The sequence below is a fragment of the Eremomyces bilateralis genome, assembly GCF_010015585.1.
Source record: "Eremomyces bilateralis CBS 781.70 unplaced genomic scaffold P152scaffold_14, whole genome shotgun sequence".
NCBI lineage: Eukaryota > Fungi > Ascomycota > Dothideomycetes > Eremomycetales > Eremomycetaceae > Eremomyces > Eremomyces bilateralis.
Window position 1 is genome coordinate 7,389 of NW_022985080.1, and position 13,311 is coordinate 20,699.

The window sequence follows — 13,311 nt, forward strand, 5'->3', positions numbered from 1 at the left end:
GGCTATCACGACGACCGTAGCCATGTCCAGGGCCAAGGTCAGGCCACAGGTCAGGCTCACGGTCAGGTCCCGGGCCAGGGCCACGGGGAAGAGGCCTACTACGACGACCACAATCAAGCCTATTATGGCCAGCAAGGTTACGATCAGCAACAACAGCCCGGTGATGCATACTATGATGAATCGTACGCCATCCCTCATCGCTCGACTGCCGCATGATTTATCCGCTGATTTGACTGCAGAGGCTATTACGACCAGAATGGACAGACACCCCACCCGAATGACACCTACTATGACAATCAAGGCTATCAAGATGGCTACTACGACGACCGCTATTACGATCAAGGTCATCCGGACCAGGGAGGACATGGCTATCACGAGTTCGTGTTTTTTGACCCCGCGAACTCAAACCTCAACTAACGGCATTGCAGCGGTCAGCCGAGGGGCCACGGGTACGAGGAAGAATCCGAGACTTTCAGCGACTTCACGATGCGCTCCGACATGGCTCGTGGTGCCGACATGGACTATTACGGACGTGGCGACGAGCAATACAACAGCTACCATGACGGCCACGGACGTGGATACCGCCCGCCATCGTCCCAGATCTCCTACGGCGCCAATCGCTCGTCGGGTGCGTCCACCCCCATCTATGGCATGGAATATCAAAACGCACTTCCTGCTGGACAGCGCTCAAGGGAGCCGTACCCTGCCTGGACTTCGGAGGCCCAGATTCCTCTCTCCAAGGAAGAGATCGAAGACATCTTCCTGGAACTCACCGCAAAGTTTGGCTTCCAGCGAGATAGCATGCGAAACATGTACGATCACTTCATGACTCTGCTTGATTCGAGAACGTCTCGTATGCCGCCGAACCAGGCCCTTCTCTCGCTCCATGCCGACTACATTGGCGGCGACAACGCCAACTACCGCCGCTGGTACTTTGCGGCGCAGTTAGATCTCGACGATGCTGTTGGATTTTCCAACATGAAACTAGGCAAAACGAACCGTCGAACCCGCAAGGCCCGCGCCAAAGCGAAGAAGAACGCCCCACAGAATGAAACCGAGACTCTGGAAGCGTTCGAAGGTGACAACAGCTTGGAGGCGGCCGAATACCGTTGGAAGACGAAGATGAACCGGATGTCTCAGCACGACCGGGTTCGTCAGATCGCTCTCTACCTCCTCTGCTGGGGAGAGGCCAATCAGGTTCGCTTCACACCCGAGTGTCTCTGTTTCATCTTCAAGTGTGCGGACGACTATCTCAACTCGCCTGCGTGCCAGCAGCGTGTGGAACCGGTGGAGGAGTTCAGCTACCTCAACAACGTCATCACTCCGCTCTACCAGTTTATCCGTGATCAAGGATACGAGATCCAGGATGGCAAGTACATTCGTCGCGAACGCGATCATTCCAGCATTATCGGTTATGACGACATCAACCAACTGTTCTGGTATCCGGAGGGCATCGAGCGAATCGTCCTGGAAGACAAAACCCGTCTCGTCGATCTGAAGCCGGAGGAACGCTACGTGAAATTGCACGAGGTCCAATGGAAGAAGGTATTCTTCAAGACATATCGAGAGACTCGGTCCTGGTTCCACCTAATGGTCAACTTCAACCGAATCTGGGTCATCCACATTACCTCATTCTGGTTCTACACCGCCTTCAACTCGCCACAGCTGTACTTGACGGAACCATACGAGCAGCAGATCGACAACCAACCTCCAAACCCGTACCGTTGGTCTGCCGTCGGTCTCGGTGGTGCCGTTGCCTCGCTCATTATGATCATTGCCACCCTCTGCGAATGGATGTACGTTCCCCGAAAATGGGCTGGAGCTCAGCACCTAACCAAGCGACTCTTGTTCCTGATCGTCGTCTTCATTATCAACCTTGCTCCCAGCGTCTACATCTTCTTCATTGCGAAGAACAAGACCAGTAAAGTCTCCCACATCCTCGGTATCGTCCAGTTCCTCATTGCCCTGGCCTCGTTCTTCTATTTCTCCATCATGCCGCTTGGTGGGCTTTTCGGAAGCTACCTCAAGACAAATACGCGCCGCTACGTCGCGAGCCAGACCTTCACCGCAAGCTATCCACGTCTGAAGGGCAACGATATGTGGATGTCGTATGGTCTGTGGGTCATGGTATTTGCCGCAAAATTGGCGGAATCGTACATCTACCTCACGCGGTCCTTCCGTGACCCGATTCGAATCTTGTCTACGATGAAGCTCTCCTCATGCCTTGGCGATGAAATTATCGGCACCATTCTTTGCTACTGGCAACCGAAGGTCCTACTCATCGTCATGTTCTTGACGGATCTGACCCTCTTCTTCCTCGATACCTACCTGTGGTACATCATATGCAACACCGTCTTCTCCGTCGCTCGTTCTTTCTACCTCGGCGTCTCCATCTGGACCCCATGGCGAAACATCTTCTCTCGTTTGCCGAAGCGTATCTATTCCAAGGTCTTGGCTACGACTGACATGGAAATCAAGTACAAACCGAAAGTCCTCATCTCCCAGATTTGGAACGCTGTCGTCATCTCGATGTACCGCGAGCATCTCTTAGCCATCGATCACGTGCAGAAGCTCCTCTATCATCAGGTTCCATCCGAGCAGGAGGGCAAGCGAACCCTTCGCGCCCCAACCTTCTTCGTCTCGCAGGAAGACCATTCCTTTAAGACCGAGTTCTTTCCGTCTCAGAGCGAGGCGGAACGACGTATCTCCTTCTTTGCCCAGTCTTTGTCTACTCCAATTCCCGAGCCTCTGCCGGTCGATAACATGCCCACGTTCACGGTTATGATTCCCCACTACGGCGAGAAGATCCTCTTGTCGCTTCGTGAGATCATCCGAGAGGACGAGCCATATTCCAGAGTCACTCTGTTGGAATACCTCAAGCAGCTCCATCCTCACGAGTGGGATTGCTTCGTCAAAGACACTAAGATTCTCGCGGACGAGACCTCCCAGTTCAACGGCGACAATGAGAAGAGTGAAAAGGACACCCAGAAGAGCAAGATCGACGATCTTCCCTTCTACTGCATCGGTTTCAAGTCTGCTGCTCCCGAGTACACGCTGCGGACTCGTATCTGGGCTTCGCTTCGATCCCAGACTCTGTATCGTACCATCTCTGGTTTCATGAATTACAGCCGTGCGATCAAGCTGCTGTACCGCGTTGAGAACCCTGAAGTGGTGCAGATGTTTGGCGGCAACTCCGACAAGCTTGAACGCGAACTGGAGCGCATGGCTCGCCGAAAGTACAAGATCGTCGTGTCCATGCAGCGATATGCCAAGTTCTCCAAGGAAGAACGTGAAAACACCGAGTTCTTGCTCCGCGCGTATCCCGATCTTCAGATTGCCTATCTCGATGAAGAACCGCCGGCGAACGAAGGCGATGATCCTCGTATCTTCTCGGCTTTAATCGACGGTCATTCGGAGATCATGGAGAACGGCCTAAGGCGTCCCAAGTTCCGCGTTCAACTCTCCGGCAATCCCATCTTAGGTGACGGCAAATCCGACAACCAGAACCATGCCATCATCTTCTACCGTGGCGAATACATCCAGCTCATCGACGCGAATCAAGACAACTACCTCGAAGAGTGCTTGAAGATCCGATCCGTTTTGGCCGAGTTCGAAGAAATGACCACCGAAAACGTTTCGCCGTACACCCCTGGCGTCGAACGCGACAAGATCGAGCCCGTGGCTATTCTTGGTGCTCGCGAGTACATCTTTTCGGAGAACGTCGGAATTCTCGGTGACGTTGCCGCCGGGAAGGAACAAACGTTCGGTACCCTGTTCTCTCGTACTTTGGCTCAGATTGGCGGTAAACTTCATTACGGCCATCCGGATTTCCTGAACGGCATCTACATGACGACTCGTGGCGGTGTCTCCAAAGCTCAGAAGGGTTTGCATCTCAACGAGGATATTTACGCTGGTATGAATGCGCTCATCCGTGGTGGTCGCATCAAGCACTGTGAATATTACCAATGTGGTAAGGGTCGTGACTTGGGCTTCGGCTCGATTCTCAACTTCACGACGAAGATCGGCACTGGTATGGGAGAGCAGATGCTTTCTCGCGAATACTACTATCTCGGAACACAGCTCCCTCTCGATCGGTTCCTGTCCTTCTACTACGCTCACGCCGGTTTCCACGTCAACAACTTGTTCATCATCTTGTCGGTGCAACTTTTCATGTTCGCCGCCATCAATCTTGGTGCCCTCCGACACGAGACCATCACTTGCAAGTACAACTCGCGTGTCCCGATTACCGATCGTCTTTACCCAACGGGGTGCGCCAACACGGCACCGATCTTGGACTGGATGGAACGTTGCGTCGTTTCGATCTTCATCGTCTTCTTCATCTCGTTCGTCCCTCTTGTCGTCCAGGAACTGACCGAACGTGGCTTCTGGCGTGCTGCGACCCGTCTTGCGAAGCACTTTTCGTCGTTGTCTCCCCTCTTCGAGGTGTTCGTCTGCCAAATCTATGCCAATTCCCTGCATTCGAATCTGTCGTTCGGTGGTGCTCGATACATCGGAACGGGTCGGGGCTTCGCTACTGCTCGCATCCCCTTCGGTATCCTCTACTCGCGGTTCGCCGGCCCTTCCATCTACATGGGAGCGCGTCTGCTTATGATGTTGGTATTCGCCACGCTGACCACCTGGTCCGTCTTCCTGCTGTACTTCTGGATTTCGCTCCTAGCTTTGTGCATCTCGCCGTTCCTTTTCAACCCCCATCAGTTCGCGTGGAACGACTTCTTCATCGACTACCGTGAGTACCTCCGCTGGCTCTCCCGTGGAAATACCAAGTCGCACTCCGCATCCTGGATCGGGTTCTGCCGGCTGACACGGACACGCATTACGGGATACAAGCGCAAGGCCCTCGGCGATCCTTCCGCCAAGCTGTCGGGCGATGTCCCACGAGCGCACTTCACCAACATCTTTTTCAGTGAGATCATCTCGCCTCTGCTTCTGATCATCGTCTGCCTGGTCCCGTACTTGTATATCAACGCACAGACGGGCGTGAACGAGAACAACAACCCCGACAAAGAGCTCAAAGCCACGAACTCGCTCATCCGCGTTGGCATTGTGGCTTTCGCACCTGTCGCCATCAACGCCGGCGTTCTGGGAGGCATGTTCGCTATGGCTTGCTGCGCGGGTCCTTTGCTGTCCATGTGCTGCAAGAAATTTGGCGCCGTCCTCGCCGCAATCTCCCACGCCATCGCGGTCGTCATGCTGCTTGCCTTCTTTGAGGTCATGTTCTTCCTTGAAGGCTGGTCATTCAGCAAAGCCATGCTCGGAATGATCACGGTCGTTGCAATCCAACGATTCGTCTACAAGCTGATCATTTCGCTGGCTCTAACGCGTGAATTCAAAGCGGACGCTTCCAATATCGCATGGTGGACGGGCAAATGGTACGCCATGGGTTGGCACACCATCTCTCAGCCGGGCCGTGAATTCCTCTGCAAGATCACTGAGCTTGGCTACTTCGCAGCGGACTTCATCCTCGGACATGTTCTGCTGTTCGTAATGCTGCCGCCGCTACTTGTTCCGTACATCGACAAGGTCCATTCGGTTATGCTGTTTTGGCTGCGCCCAAGGTATGCTATGCAACAATGCGCTTGAAAGCTTTCCAACTAACATCTATGCAGCCGACAAATCCGACCGCCCATCTATTCCCTCAAGCAGACCAAACTCCGCAAACGACGCGTCATCCGCTATAGTATCCTGTACTTCGTGATGCTGGTCGTGTTCATCGCGCTGATTGTCGGGCCTCTCGTTGCTGGCGGCGCCCTGAAGAACCTTCCGGAAATTCCGTTGAATCTCCTACAGCCTACCAAGATGGAGAACAACGACACGCGGAATTATTCCAAGACCGGCCGTACGCTGCAAGAGCCCGATGAAACTGCCGGGGGCGGAGGTACTGGTAGTACGGGATCCGTTGGCAGCGCCAGCAGTGGCGGTGGCGCCTCTGAAACGGCCGGCGGTGGTACCCTCAGTCCATTTGCATCTGACAACCCATTCCCTGAACGGTACGTGATGTACTAGGGGGGAGCAGTTGACGGGTGCGAGGTGGGTGAGAGAAAACGAAGAATAGAATGGATTATGACCAAATTCAAAGATAAGAGCGCCGAAAACGATTCGGCTATGCATCATTGTATGATACACACAGCGGTTGCACGGGGTGGGGTTTCGTTTCTCGGCGGTGCATGTTTGTTTCGTCGGTTCCTGCTTATCATTACTTCGCATCGAACCATGGGAGGGAAGGGGAGGAGCAGTCTAATGAGTGGTATTCAACAAACTGCGCGTTTATTCTCATCTTGTTGTCCCGACTCCGGGGAGAGTTAACTGTGTATTGGCGAAAATGGGGAACATGGGTTTGGTCGTTCCAGTTTCTAATGCCGTGCCCTTCGGTATGAGATGCAGTCAAATAGAATATCAGATTACTCCAAGACCCAGCTCGACATATGTAGACTGTGATTTATAGGACTTGAGGCATGCTATTGCGGTTCGACGTCAGGAGAGGCTCTCCATTAGTTCTACCTTATGTCGCTACATCAATCGCATTGCATCCCGGATTATTCGCAGCGAGGTTCACATTAGGGAGTTCTGTCTGTATTCTCCTCGCTAGTTGATACTTAGGTATCTGCTCCCCGAAAAAACCTGAAGCTATATCTGTACTCATTGCCACTGCACCGACTACGACCAGGACGCATAGCTTCTGGGAGCATTTCATAGGGAAATTACAGTCACGTGACTTTTGGGCCGTCAGCGGAAAAGGAGTTGATCATGACATGGGCATTTAGGTTGGAAAACCATCAGACAGATAGATCGTCCTTTGGTATTTTATAGGGCTGCTTCACGCACTTAACCATTGAACTCCGTGACATGGTGATGAATCTATGGCAATAGGAGCGCCTCCACCATAACCCTCATTACCTTCTGCAGCGATTTCGCGCCCTGAACCCTCTCCTCGAATCCGCATTTACATCAGTATCCTTCCGCGCATCGCTGCTCCTGTCGCTTCCGACTCCCTCTCCTATAGACCGCCAGCTCTTCCCGAGACACCGGCATAGAAGCAGCGCAGCCGTACATCATGAACGCCTTTCTCCAACCCCTCGGAAACGCCACCACCTCCGACCTCTTCTCCAGCGTGAGCACCTCCTTCTCCCGCGTCCCCGGCTCCGCCATCATCGCGCGATACATCCGATCGTCGTATCAGGACGACCCCGTCCGGTCGGCGGTCGAACTCTTCCTATTCCTCTTCGCGTTGCGGTATATTATCTCGCCACGGTATGGCGTGCGCGGCGGCAAGAAAGGCGGCGGGAAGGTGGAGTTGAGGGACGATGAGATTGAGGATCTGGTGGAGGAGTGGACGCCTGAACCTCTGGTTGGGGAGCTTACAGAGGCAGAGCTCTCGGAGGAGAAGAGCAGGGTGGTGATTGTAGGGTGTGTATCCGTCTAGGTTATTCCGATGCTGCAGGATGCTGACAGCGGCGTGAAGACAAACCGGCCCGAAAGTCAAACTCAGCACCGGCAAAACCGTAACCAATCTCGCCTCCCTCAACTTCTACAACTTCGTCGGCTCCGAAATCCTCAAGGAGCGCGCCATCCATACCCTCCGCACTTATGGCGTCGGTCCCTGCGGCCCTCCCGGTTTCTACGGCCACCAGGACGTGCATATAAAGACGGAGCATGATGTTGCGACGCACCTAGGTACGGCGGCGTGCATCATCTACGCGCAGGCATTCAGCACGATTTCGTCGGTCATCCCGGCCTTCTCGAAGCGGGGCGACATCATCGTTGCGGACAAGGCGGTCAATTATTCGATCCGGAGGGGACTGCAGATCTCGCGAAGTCAGATCAAGTGGTTCGAGCACAACGACATGAAAGATCTGGAGCGGGTGCTGAAGGAGGTGGTGAAGAATACACCGAAGAAGGCTCCGTTGACGAGGAGATTTATCGTCACGGAGGCCCTCTTCGAGAGCACCGGCGATGTGATCGATTTACCGAAGATTGTGAGTGTGTCCCGCATCGCTGTGGTCCCCTCAACACCGAGTGCATACGGGCTAATAACGGGTTTAGGTCGATCTGAAATTCCAATACAAGTTCCGCCTCATCCTTGATGAGTCCCTCAGCTATGGCACCCTTGGTCTCACCGGCCGCGGCATCACCGAAGCTCAAAACGTCGACTCCAAGAACATCGACATGATTGTTGGGTCGCTGTCCGGTCCGCTCTGTGGCGGGGGTGGCTTCTGCGCCGGCTCCAACGAAGTTGTCGTGCATCAGCGGATCAACGCTGCCTCCTACTGTTTCTCGGCTGCGTTACCGGCTCTTCTGGCCACCACAGCAAGCGAAACGATTGCTCTGTTGCAGACGGAGGAAGGCGCCGCGCTGATGGACCAGGCTCGGGAGCTCAGCCGTCTAATGCGTGCCCAGCTAGATCCGAGGAGCGAGTGGCTCAAAGTCATGAGCAAAGAGGACAGTCCCTATATCATTGCGGTTCTGAAGAACGAAGCGATCGAGGCGAAGAAATGGAGTCATGCAGATCAGGAGGCGATCATGCAGGACATTGTCGACGACGTAAGCTTCCCAATCGTCTTTACTTCCTCTTGATTCTCAAGCTAACCGTTCCGTGTCTACAGTGCCTCAACAAGGGCGTCCTCATCACCAAAATCAAACGGATGCCTTCCGCTCAAGGTGCCAGCGTGAAGGATTTGGCGAAAGAATGGCAGCCACAGCCAGCACTGAAGATTTGTGTCGTCGTTGGCTTGACAAAGAAAGAGCTCGAGAGTGCGGGACGGGAGATCAGACATGCAGCAAAGCGTGTGATCAATGCCAGGAAGTAACAGCCTGGTCTATTGTATAGTTGCACTGTTAGGCGTTAATTGGTTGGGGGACGGAACGATATTTGGATGTAGCGCGCAGCGCATAGGGGGGCTTGTATCATCAATTGAAGTAATCCTAATCACTGATTCCCTTCTTGTGGGCAGGGACGGGCAGTTTGCACGAGAAATTCTGAAATATGAGGATTTCTTCCGCTAGAGTCTCTATCATGGCTTCATAGTCAATCAAACCACCGTCTTAAACCCCCCGTACTGGCGTCTTGAGCGCAAAATCGTTGTTCAACTCGTTGAAGACATTCGCGAACTGACATCAGTCAACTTATGGTCACGTGAAGTATTATCACGTGAAGTAGTTTGGCTGGGCAACCGAAAGCGGCCTAGCTCCCACGGAATTCGCACATTCAATTCCACAGCCGAAATCAACCTCACCAAACCACCAGCGAGAAACCACCAGTCAAGTACGCGCGGAAACTTTCTCAAGATGGCCAGTACGTGTTCCAAGAGGAAGAAGAAGATTATCGGGAGCATAGAATACTGATCCATGCAGAATCAAAGAACTCCTCGCAGCATAACCAGTCCAAGAAGAATCACCGTAATGGGTACGTCGCGATCGCACCAACGCGGACTTTCGACCTTCCATCGCTCGATCGCTGCACAAAGAAGGCTTCAATGACTGACTATTATCTTCTATAGTATCAAGAAGCCGAGGACCCACAGGTATCCCAGCTTGAAGGGAACCGACCCTAAGTTCCGACGGAACCACAGACATGTTCTGCACGGAACCATGAAGGCTTTGGTACGTTGCGACGTCGCCCACTGCTGATCCATCTCCCGCATTTGTCGACGAGGACTCGCTAACTTGCGTGCGTTCTACAGAAGGAGCTCAAGGAGGGCAAGCGTGACACGATTTGAGGCATATCGACGATGCACAGCGCACCATCGACATACATCGGGCAGCGGCGTCCACGGGTTTATCTGCGTTTACGATCATGTGTATTGTCCGTCCATGGAGGGATCAATAAGTCTCTAGGAATAGGGTTCAAGTCATAACTAGAGCAGCAAAAGCACGGATTCGACCACTTGGTTCCTGTGACGCTGGGCCATTTGGCCTCGACCGTCAATCGATATTATCCTGTTCCCTTCCTTTTCCATGCGATCTGGAAACATTAGCGGGATTCTAGTTACATGTGGATGTCCCGGATGCCATGCCCGCCCTACTCGACCCTACTTCCCGCAACTCGTTCCTGCCTCCTTTCCCCCAAACGTTTTCATCCCAGGTTTTGCTCATTTGATTCATTCCCCCTTCTCCAAAACGGCATATGTGTGTACAGCGCTATACTACTTTGTGTAAAGCAGCTGAAGGATTTTTCTACGTGCCAAGATTCAATTCAAGTCCCTCCAATTACCAAACATCGCCTGCCGTTGTGGCTGTCGGTGCATGGACGGAGGGATACATTACAATTCGTGACAGCTTCACTTCCCGAATCACTTATATTCGTGGGAGTAGAGTTCCTGGGGTATTTCTTAGTACATTCTTCGGGTTTCGCTTCCCTTCGAATGCAGCTTCATTCCCAGCCTATGATTTTGTTTCATGCCCATGATGTTGGTCGCTGACTCCCCTCTGCTACAATGACCCTCGAGATTCTCGCTACTTCGTTGTGGTTTGCCCACTCCTGGCCTTGCCATGCTGACGACCTTTCCTCCATTTGACTGGCAATTGCATCAGGGCGTTGGCGCGACGAGTCTAATTATAGATCGCGACGAAGCAACCAGGAGCGAATCGGTAACTTTCCCAGGAGCTTCGTAAGTCTTTGGCGATAGAAGCATTGCTTTTTCTCCCGGCGTTTTTATACCTTACCTAGTACTGTCAAATGAAGCAAGCCTTAATTCAACAATGCTACTAAGCAATATTTCCTAAAGTGCATTCACGTCAAATCAATGTGGTCGCAGGTCGTGGGCTGACCCAAAATCCTCCACTGTGATGTCATCATACCACTCGCAGCTTCATTTGTATCTCGACTTGGGCTCTATTCTCTACCACTGGAAGTTGTGTTCTTAGAATATAGGACATTATTCTTTGTGGACGAAGTTGAGCGCATCTTCAGTACCAAGTTTACCAATGTCCAACCCTCCATCTCTCTATCATGAATCCGGACGACAAGTACGATCAGATGAACGACCTACTCTTTGGCAGTGTCCCCGTTCGTGAGGCCCAAGGCAACACCTACCAGCCGAGAACTAGGTTCTATTCAATTCCAGTCAAGGATGACGATGCGCTTGTCGAAGACCCCGTTGATCCCGACAATGCTGATAGTGACGAGCAAATAGGTAAGTATTCTTTGGCTAAACGATCGCTACTATACTTAGATACTTACGCATGGCTTGTTTGGCCTATGATGAGCGTGAGGAGATCCAACACGTCCAACATCACTGGCACCCTCAGCCGAGGTGCAACTAAATGGTCGGGATCGTACGTCGAGCTTGCAGATGAAGGGACCATCATCAGCGGCACAGAAATGTGCTTCGAGACATCCTCGACGACGATGGAACCTTCCGCATCGCTAGAGGTCGGATGTGAGCACGGATGGAGCCTGGGATTGTCCTATATAGGACCAATGACTTAGAATTCAATGCCTAGCGAGACAGCTTGAACATCTTTTGGATACAATGTCGCCTCGCAACTATAAAATCTGTCTTAATTCCCGGATAACTAGACATAAATAATTCTGCAGCTCGCCTACTAGAATCTCGCGCCTTGACTTGGATTGGTAATTCCCATGGTATTCCTGGATCGAAATGTATGGACTAGCACTGACACTTCGATGATAATCAAATGTATTGTTCCCTCAAATAGATCAAATGCAATGCCCCAAAAAAGCCAAGCATCATCACCTCAGAATCGTCATCCCTCTTCTTCCTCTTGCCCTCTCATCTGGCCGACAAACATCCGTCTCATGGTGATCATGATACCGACACATATCCCGCTTCCACGGCTTACACAGGCTGTCACCCGGCCAATCCCCTGTGACAACCGCCCTCCCCCTCGCCATGCACGCGCTGCAAAACGTCTTATGACAATCCCGACACTGGCCAGCGGGCACCTGCGGCCGCAGCACGTTCTTGCATACCTCGCACGCGCGAGTCTGATCCCACCCCTTGACGCGGAACGCCTCGAAGTCGTGCCGGTCCAGCGCAGTCGACTGCGTGCGCTTCAACCGCACGCACAGGTCCCGCAGGAACATCGGGTGCCACGGGTCGGCGTGGGAGGCGAGCAGGTTGTCGGTTTTCTTGAACGCGAAGAGGTCGAGGACGAGGTCCCGCACCAGCGCGTTGTCGCGGATTGTGTCGTAGAGAATGTAGGTGTCGCTCGGCGTCGGGACGGAGTTGGTGTCTTCTGCTAGTTTGGCGATCTCGTCTACGACGCAGTTTCGAAGTGCCTCGACGGAGAGACGGTCGGCAAGCCCGTAGAGGTCGAGGAGGAGGAAATATGTCGGCTTCCCATCCTTCCAGAATGCATTGGCGTCGAGTGTCTGGGTGTACACCCAGTGGATGAAATGCTCGAAAATATCCAGGCGTTCTTCCGGGAGTTCGACATGCTGCGATAAGCCCTCGGCGAATGTGCCGTTCAGCGCAGCGGAGAAGAAGGGACTGTGGTTCGTGAGAAGTTCGCGGTGGATGAGGAAGTGGACGGGTTTGGTTTTGCCGATGGAGATTTCGGCGATTGCATTTAGGTTTTTGAAGTTCGTTCTATGTTTGCTGTCGTCAGCAGTCTGGGATGCTCCTAATGTTGTGGAATGCGTGGCTTTCATGGTCGCCAGGGGAGCTGTCGACTGTCCCTTGCACCACAGCACATACCTCAATGGCTCTAAAGAAACAGACGGAGATGCCCTTTCGACCGTAGTAAAAGGCATGGTGGCCTCTATCTTGTGTCTATTCGATAGTACCGAGAGTAGGAATATCTTTTAACCAACGACTCAAAGTCGATGCCGCTCCCACTGACTTCGTGAGTACTCAACTGAGTCCTGTACGTACGCGAAGCTCAACGTAATACTCGACGCTGATCGAGGAGCAATTACTTGCACCAGCGCTTAGAATTAGTTGCACGATTTGTGGACGCTTGCTGTGTTAGTTGTACTTCGTGGCAATTGAAGGAGGATGGGAGGACGAATGGACAATCAACAGGGAGCTTTTGACCACGGAAACAAGGCGTGACGATTCCATTATTCTTATGAACAACAGAACCAGAGGGTACGTGAAGGACTTTTGCAGTGGTCCAGGGACCCGTGACGGATTTTGTTTGACGGCCGGATGCGTCACTCACCTATCGTGACGAACTCCTTTGTTGCTTTCGGCAGGCCGAAAACGGAAATACATCACTGACCGGGGTGGGTGAAATGCACTACAAAATCGGGAGACAAGAACCGAATATGTAGATGCTTCAAATTAGAACTTGTTGAACTGAAATTCGCTGAATTCATTGAAGAACCTG

General features: G+C 52.7%; 4 protein-coding genes across 4 annotated transcripts; 3 read left to right on the top strand and 1 right to left on the bottom strand.

Annotated features, from left to right (window-relative positions):
- Nucleotides 1-350: 350 nt before the first annotated feature.
- P152DRAFT_62891 (1,3-beta-glucan synthase) lies at nucleotides 351-6,105 on the top strand. Its single transcript, XM_033683120.1, has 2 exons — nucleotides 351-5,576; nucleotides 5,628-6,105. Exons 1-2 carry the CDS (start codon nucleotides 487-489, stop codon nucleotides 6,022-6,024), a joined length of 5,487 nt encoding a protein of 1,828 aa, XP_033532785.1. The 5' UTR covers nucleotides 351-486; the 3' UTR covers nucleotides 6,025-6,105.
- A 694-nt stretch (nucleotides 6,106-6,799) lies between these two features.
- On the top strand, nucleotides 6,800-9,072 carry P152DRAFT_459567 (serine palmitoyltransferase). The gene is made up of 4 exons (XM_033679708.1): nucleotides 6,800-7,425; nucleotides 7,481-7,994; nucleotides 8,062-8,559; nucleotides 8,622-9,072. Exons 1-4 carry the CDS (start codon nucleotides 7,073-7,075, stop codon nucleotides 8,823-8,825), a joined length of 1,569 nt encoding a protein of 522 aa, XP_033532786.1. The 5' UTR covers nucleotides 6,800-7,072; the 3' UTR covers nucleotides 8,826-9,072.
- Nucleotides 9,073-10,906: 1,834 nt separating this feature from the next.
- On the top strand, nucleotides 10,907-11,519 carry P152DRAFT_459568 (uncharacterized protein). The gene has a single exon (XM_033679709.1). The coding sequence runs from the start codon at nucleotides 10,967-10,969 to the stop codon at nucleotides 11,444-11,446; it is 480 nt and encodes a 159-aa protein (XP_033532787.1). The 5' UTR covers nucleotides 10,907-10,966; the 3' UTR covers nucleotides 11,447-11,519.
- Nucleotides 11,520-11,578: 59 nt separating this feature from the next.
- On the bottom strand, nucleotides 11,579-13,128 carry P152DRAFT_63073 (uncharacterized protein). The gene is made up of 2 exons (XM_033683123.1): nucleotides 12,678-13,128; nucleotides 11,579-12,569 (listed from the first exon to the last, which is right to left on the bottom strand). The coding sequence occupies exons 1-2, from the start codon at nucleotides 12,731-12,733 to the stop codon at nucleotides 11,711-11,713; spliced, it is 915 nt and encodes a 304-aa protein (XP_033532788.1). The 5' UTR covers nucleotides 12,734-13,128; the 3' UTR covers nucleotides 11,579-11,710.
- Between the last annotated feature and the right edge of the window lie 183 nt (nucleotides 13,129-13,311).

What these genes read in the sequence shown, in the direction of transcription:
- P152DRAFT_62891 (XM_033683120.1), top strand. Translation starts at nt 487, where the DNA reads ATGCGCTCCGACATGGCTCGTGGTGCCGACATGGACTATTACGGACGT. An exon ending in CTGTTTTGGCTGCGCCCAAG is followed by an intron (nt 5,577 to 5,627) that starts GTATGCTATGCA and finishes ACATCTATGCAG; the next exon opens with CCGACAAATCCGACCGCCCA.
- P152DRAFT_459567 (XM_033679708.1), top strand. Translation starts at nt 7,073, where the DNA reads ATGAACGCCTTTCTCCAACCCCTCGGAAACGCCACCACCTCCGACCTC. An exon ending in AGCAGGGTGGTGATTGTAGG is followed by an intron (nt 7,426 to 7,480) that starts GTGTGTATCCGT and finishes AGCGGCGTGAAG; the next exon opens with ACAAACCGGCCCGAAAGTCA. An exon ending in TGATCGATTTACCGAAGATT is followed by an intron (nt 7,995 to 8,061) that starts GTGAGTGTGTCC and finishes TAACGGGTTTAG; the next exon opens with GTCGATCTGAAATTCCAATA.
- P152DRAFT_459568 (XM_033679709.1), top strand. Translation starts at nt 10,967, where the DNA reads ATGAATCCGGACGACAAGTACGATCAGATGAACGACCTACTCTTTGGC.
- P152DRAFT_63073 (XM_033683123.1), bottom strand. Translation starts at nt 12,733, where the DNA reads ATGCCTTTTACTACGGTCGAAAGGGCATCTCCGTCTGTTTCTTTAGAG. An exon ending in GTTTCTTTAGAGCCATTGAG is followed by an intron (nt 12,570 to 12,677) that starts GTATGTGCTGTG and finishes CAGCAAACATAG; the next exon opens with AACGAACTTCAAAAACCTAA.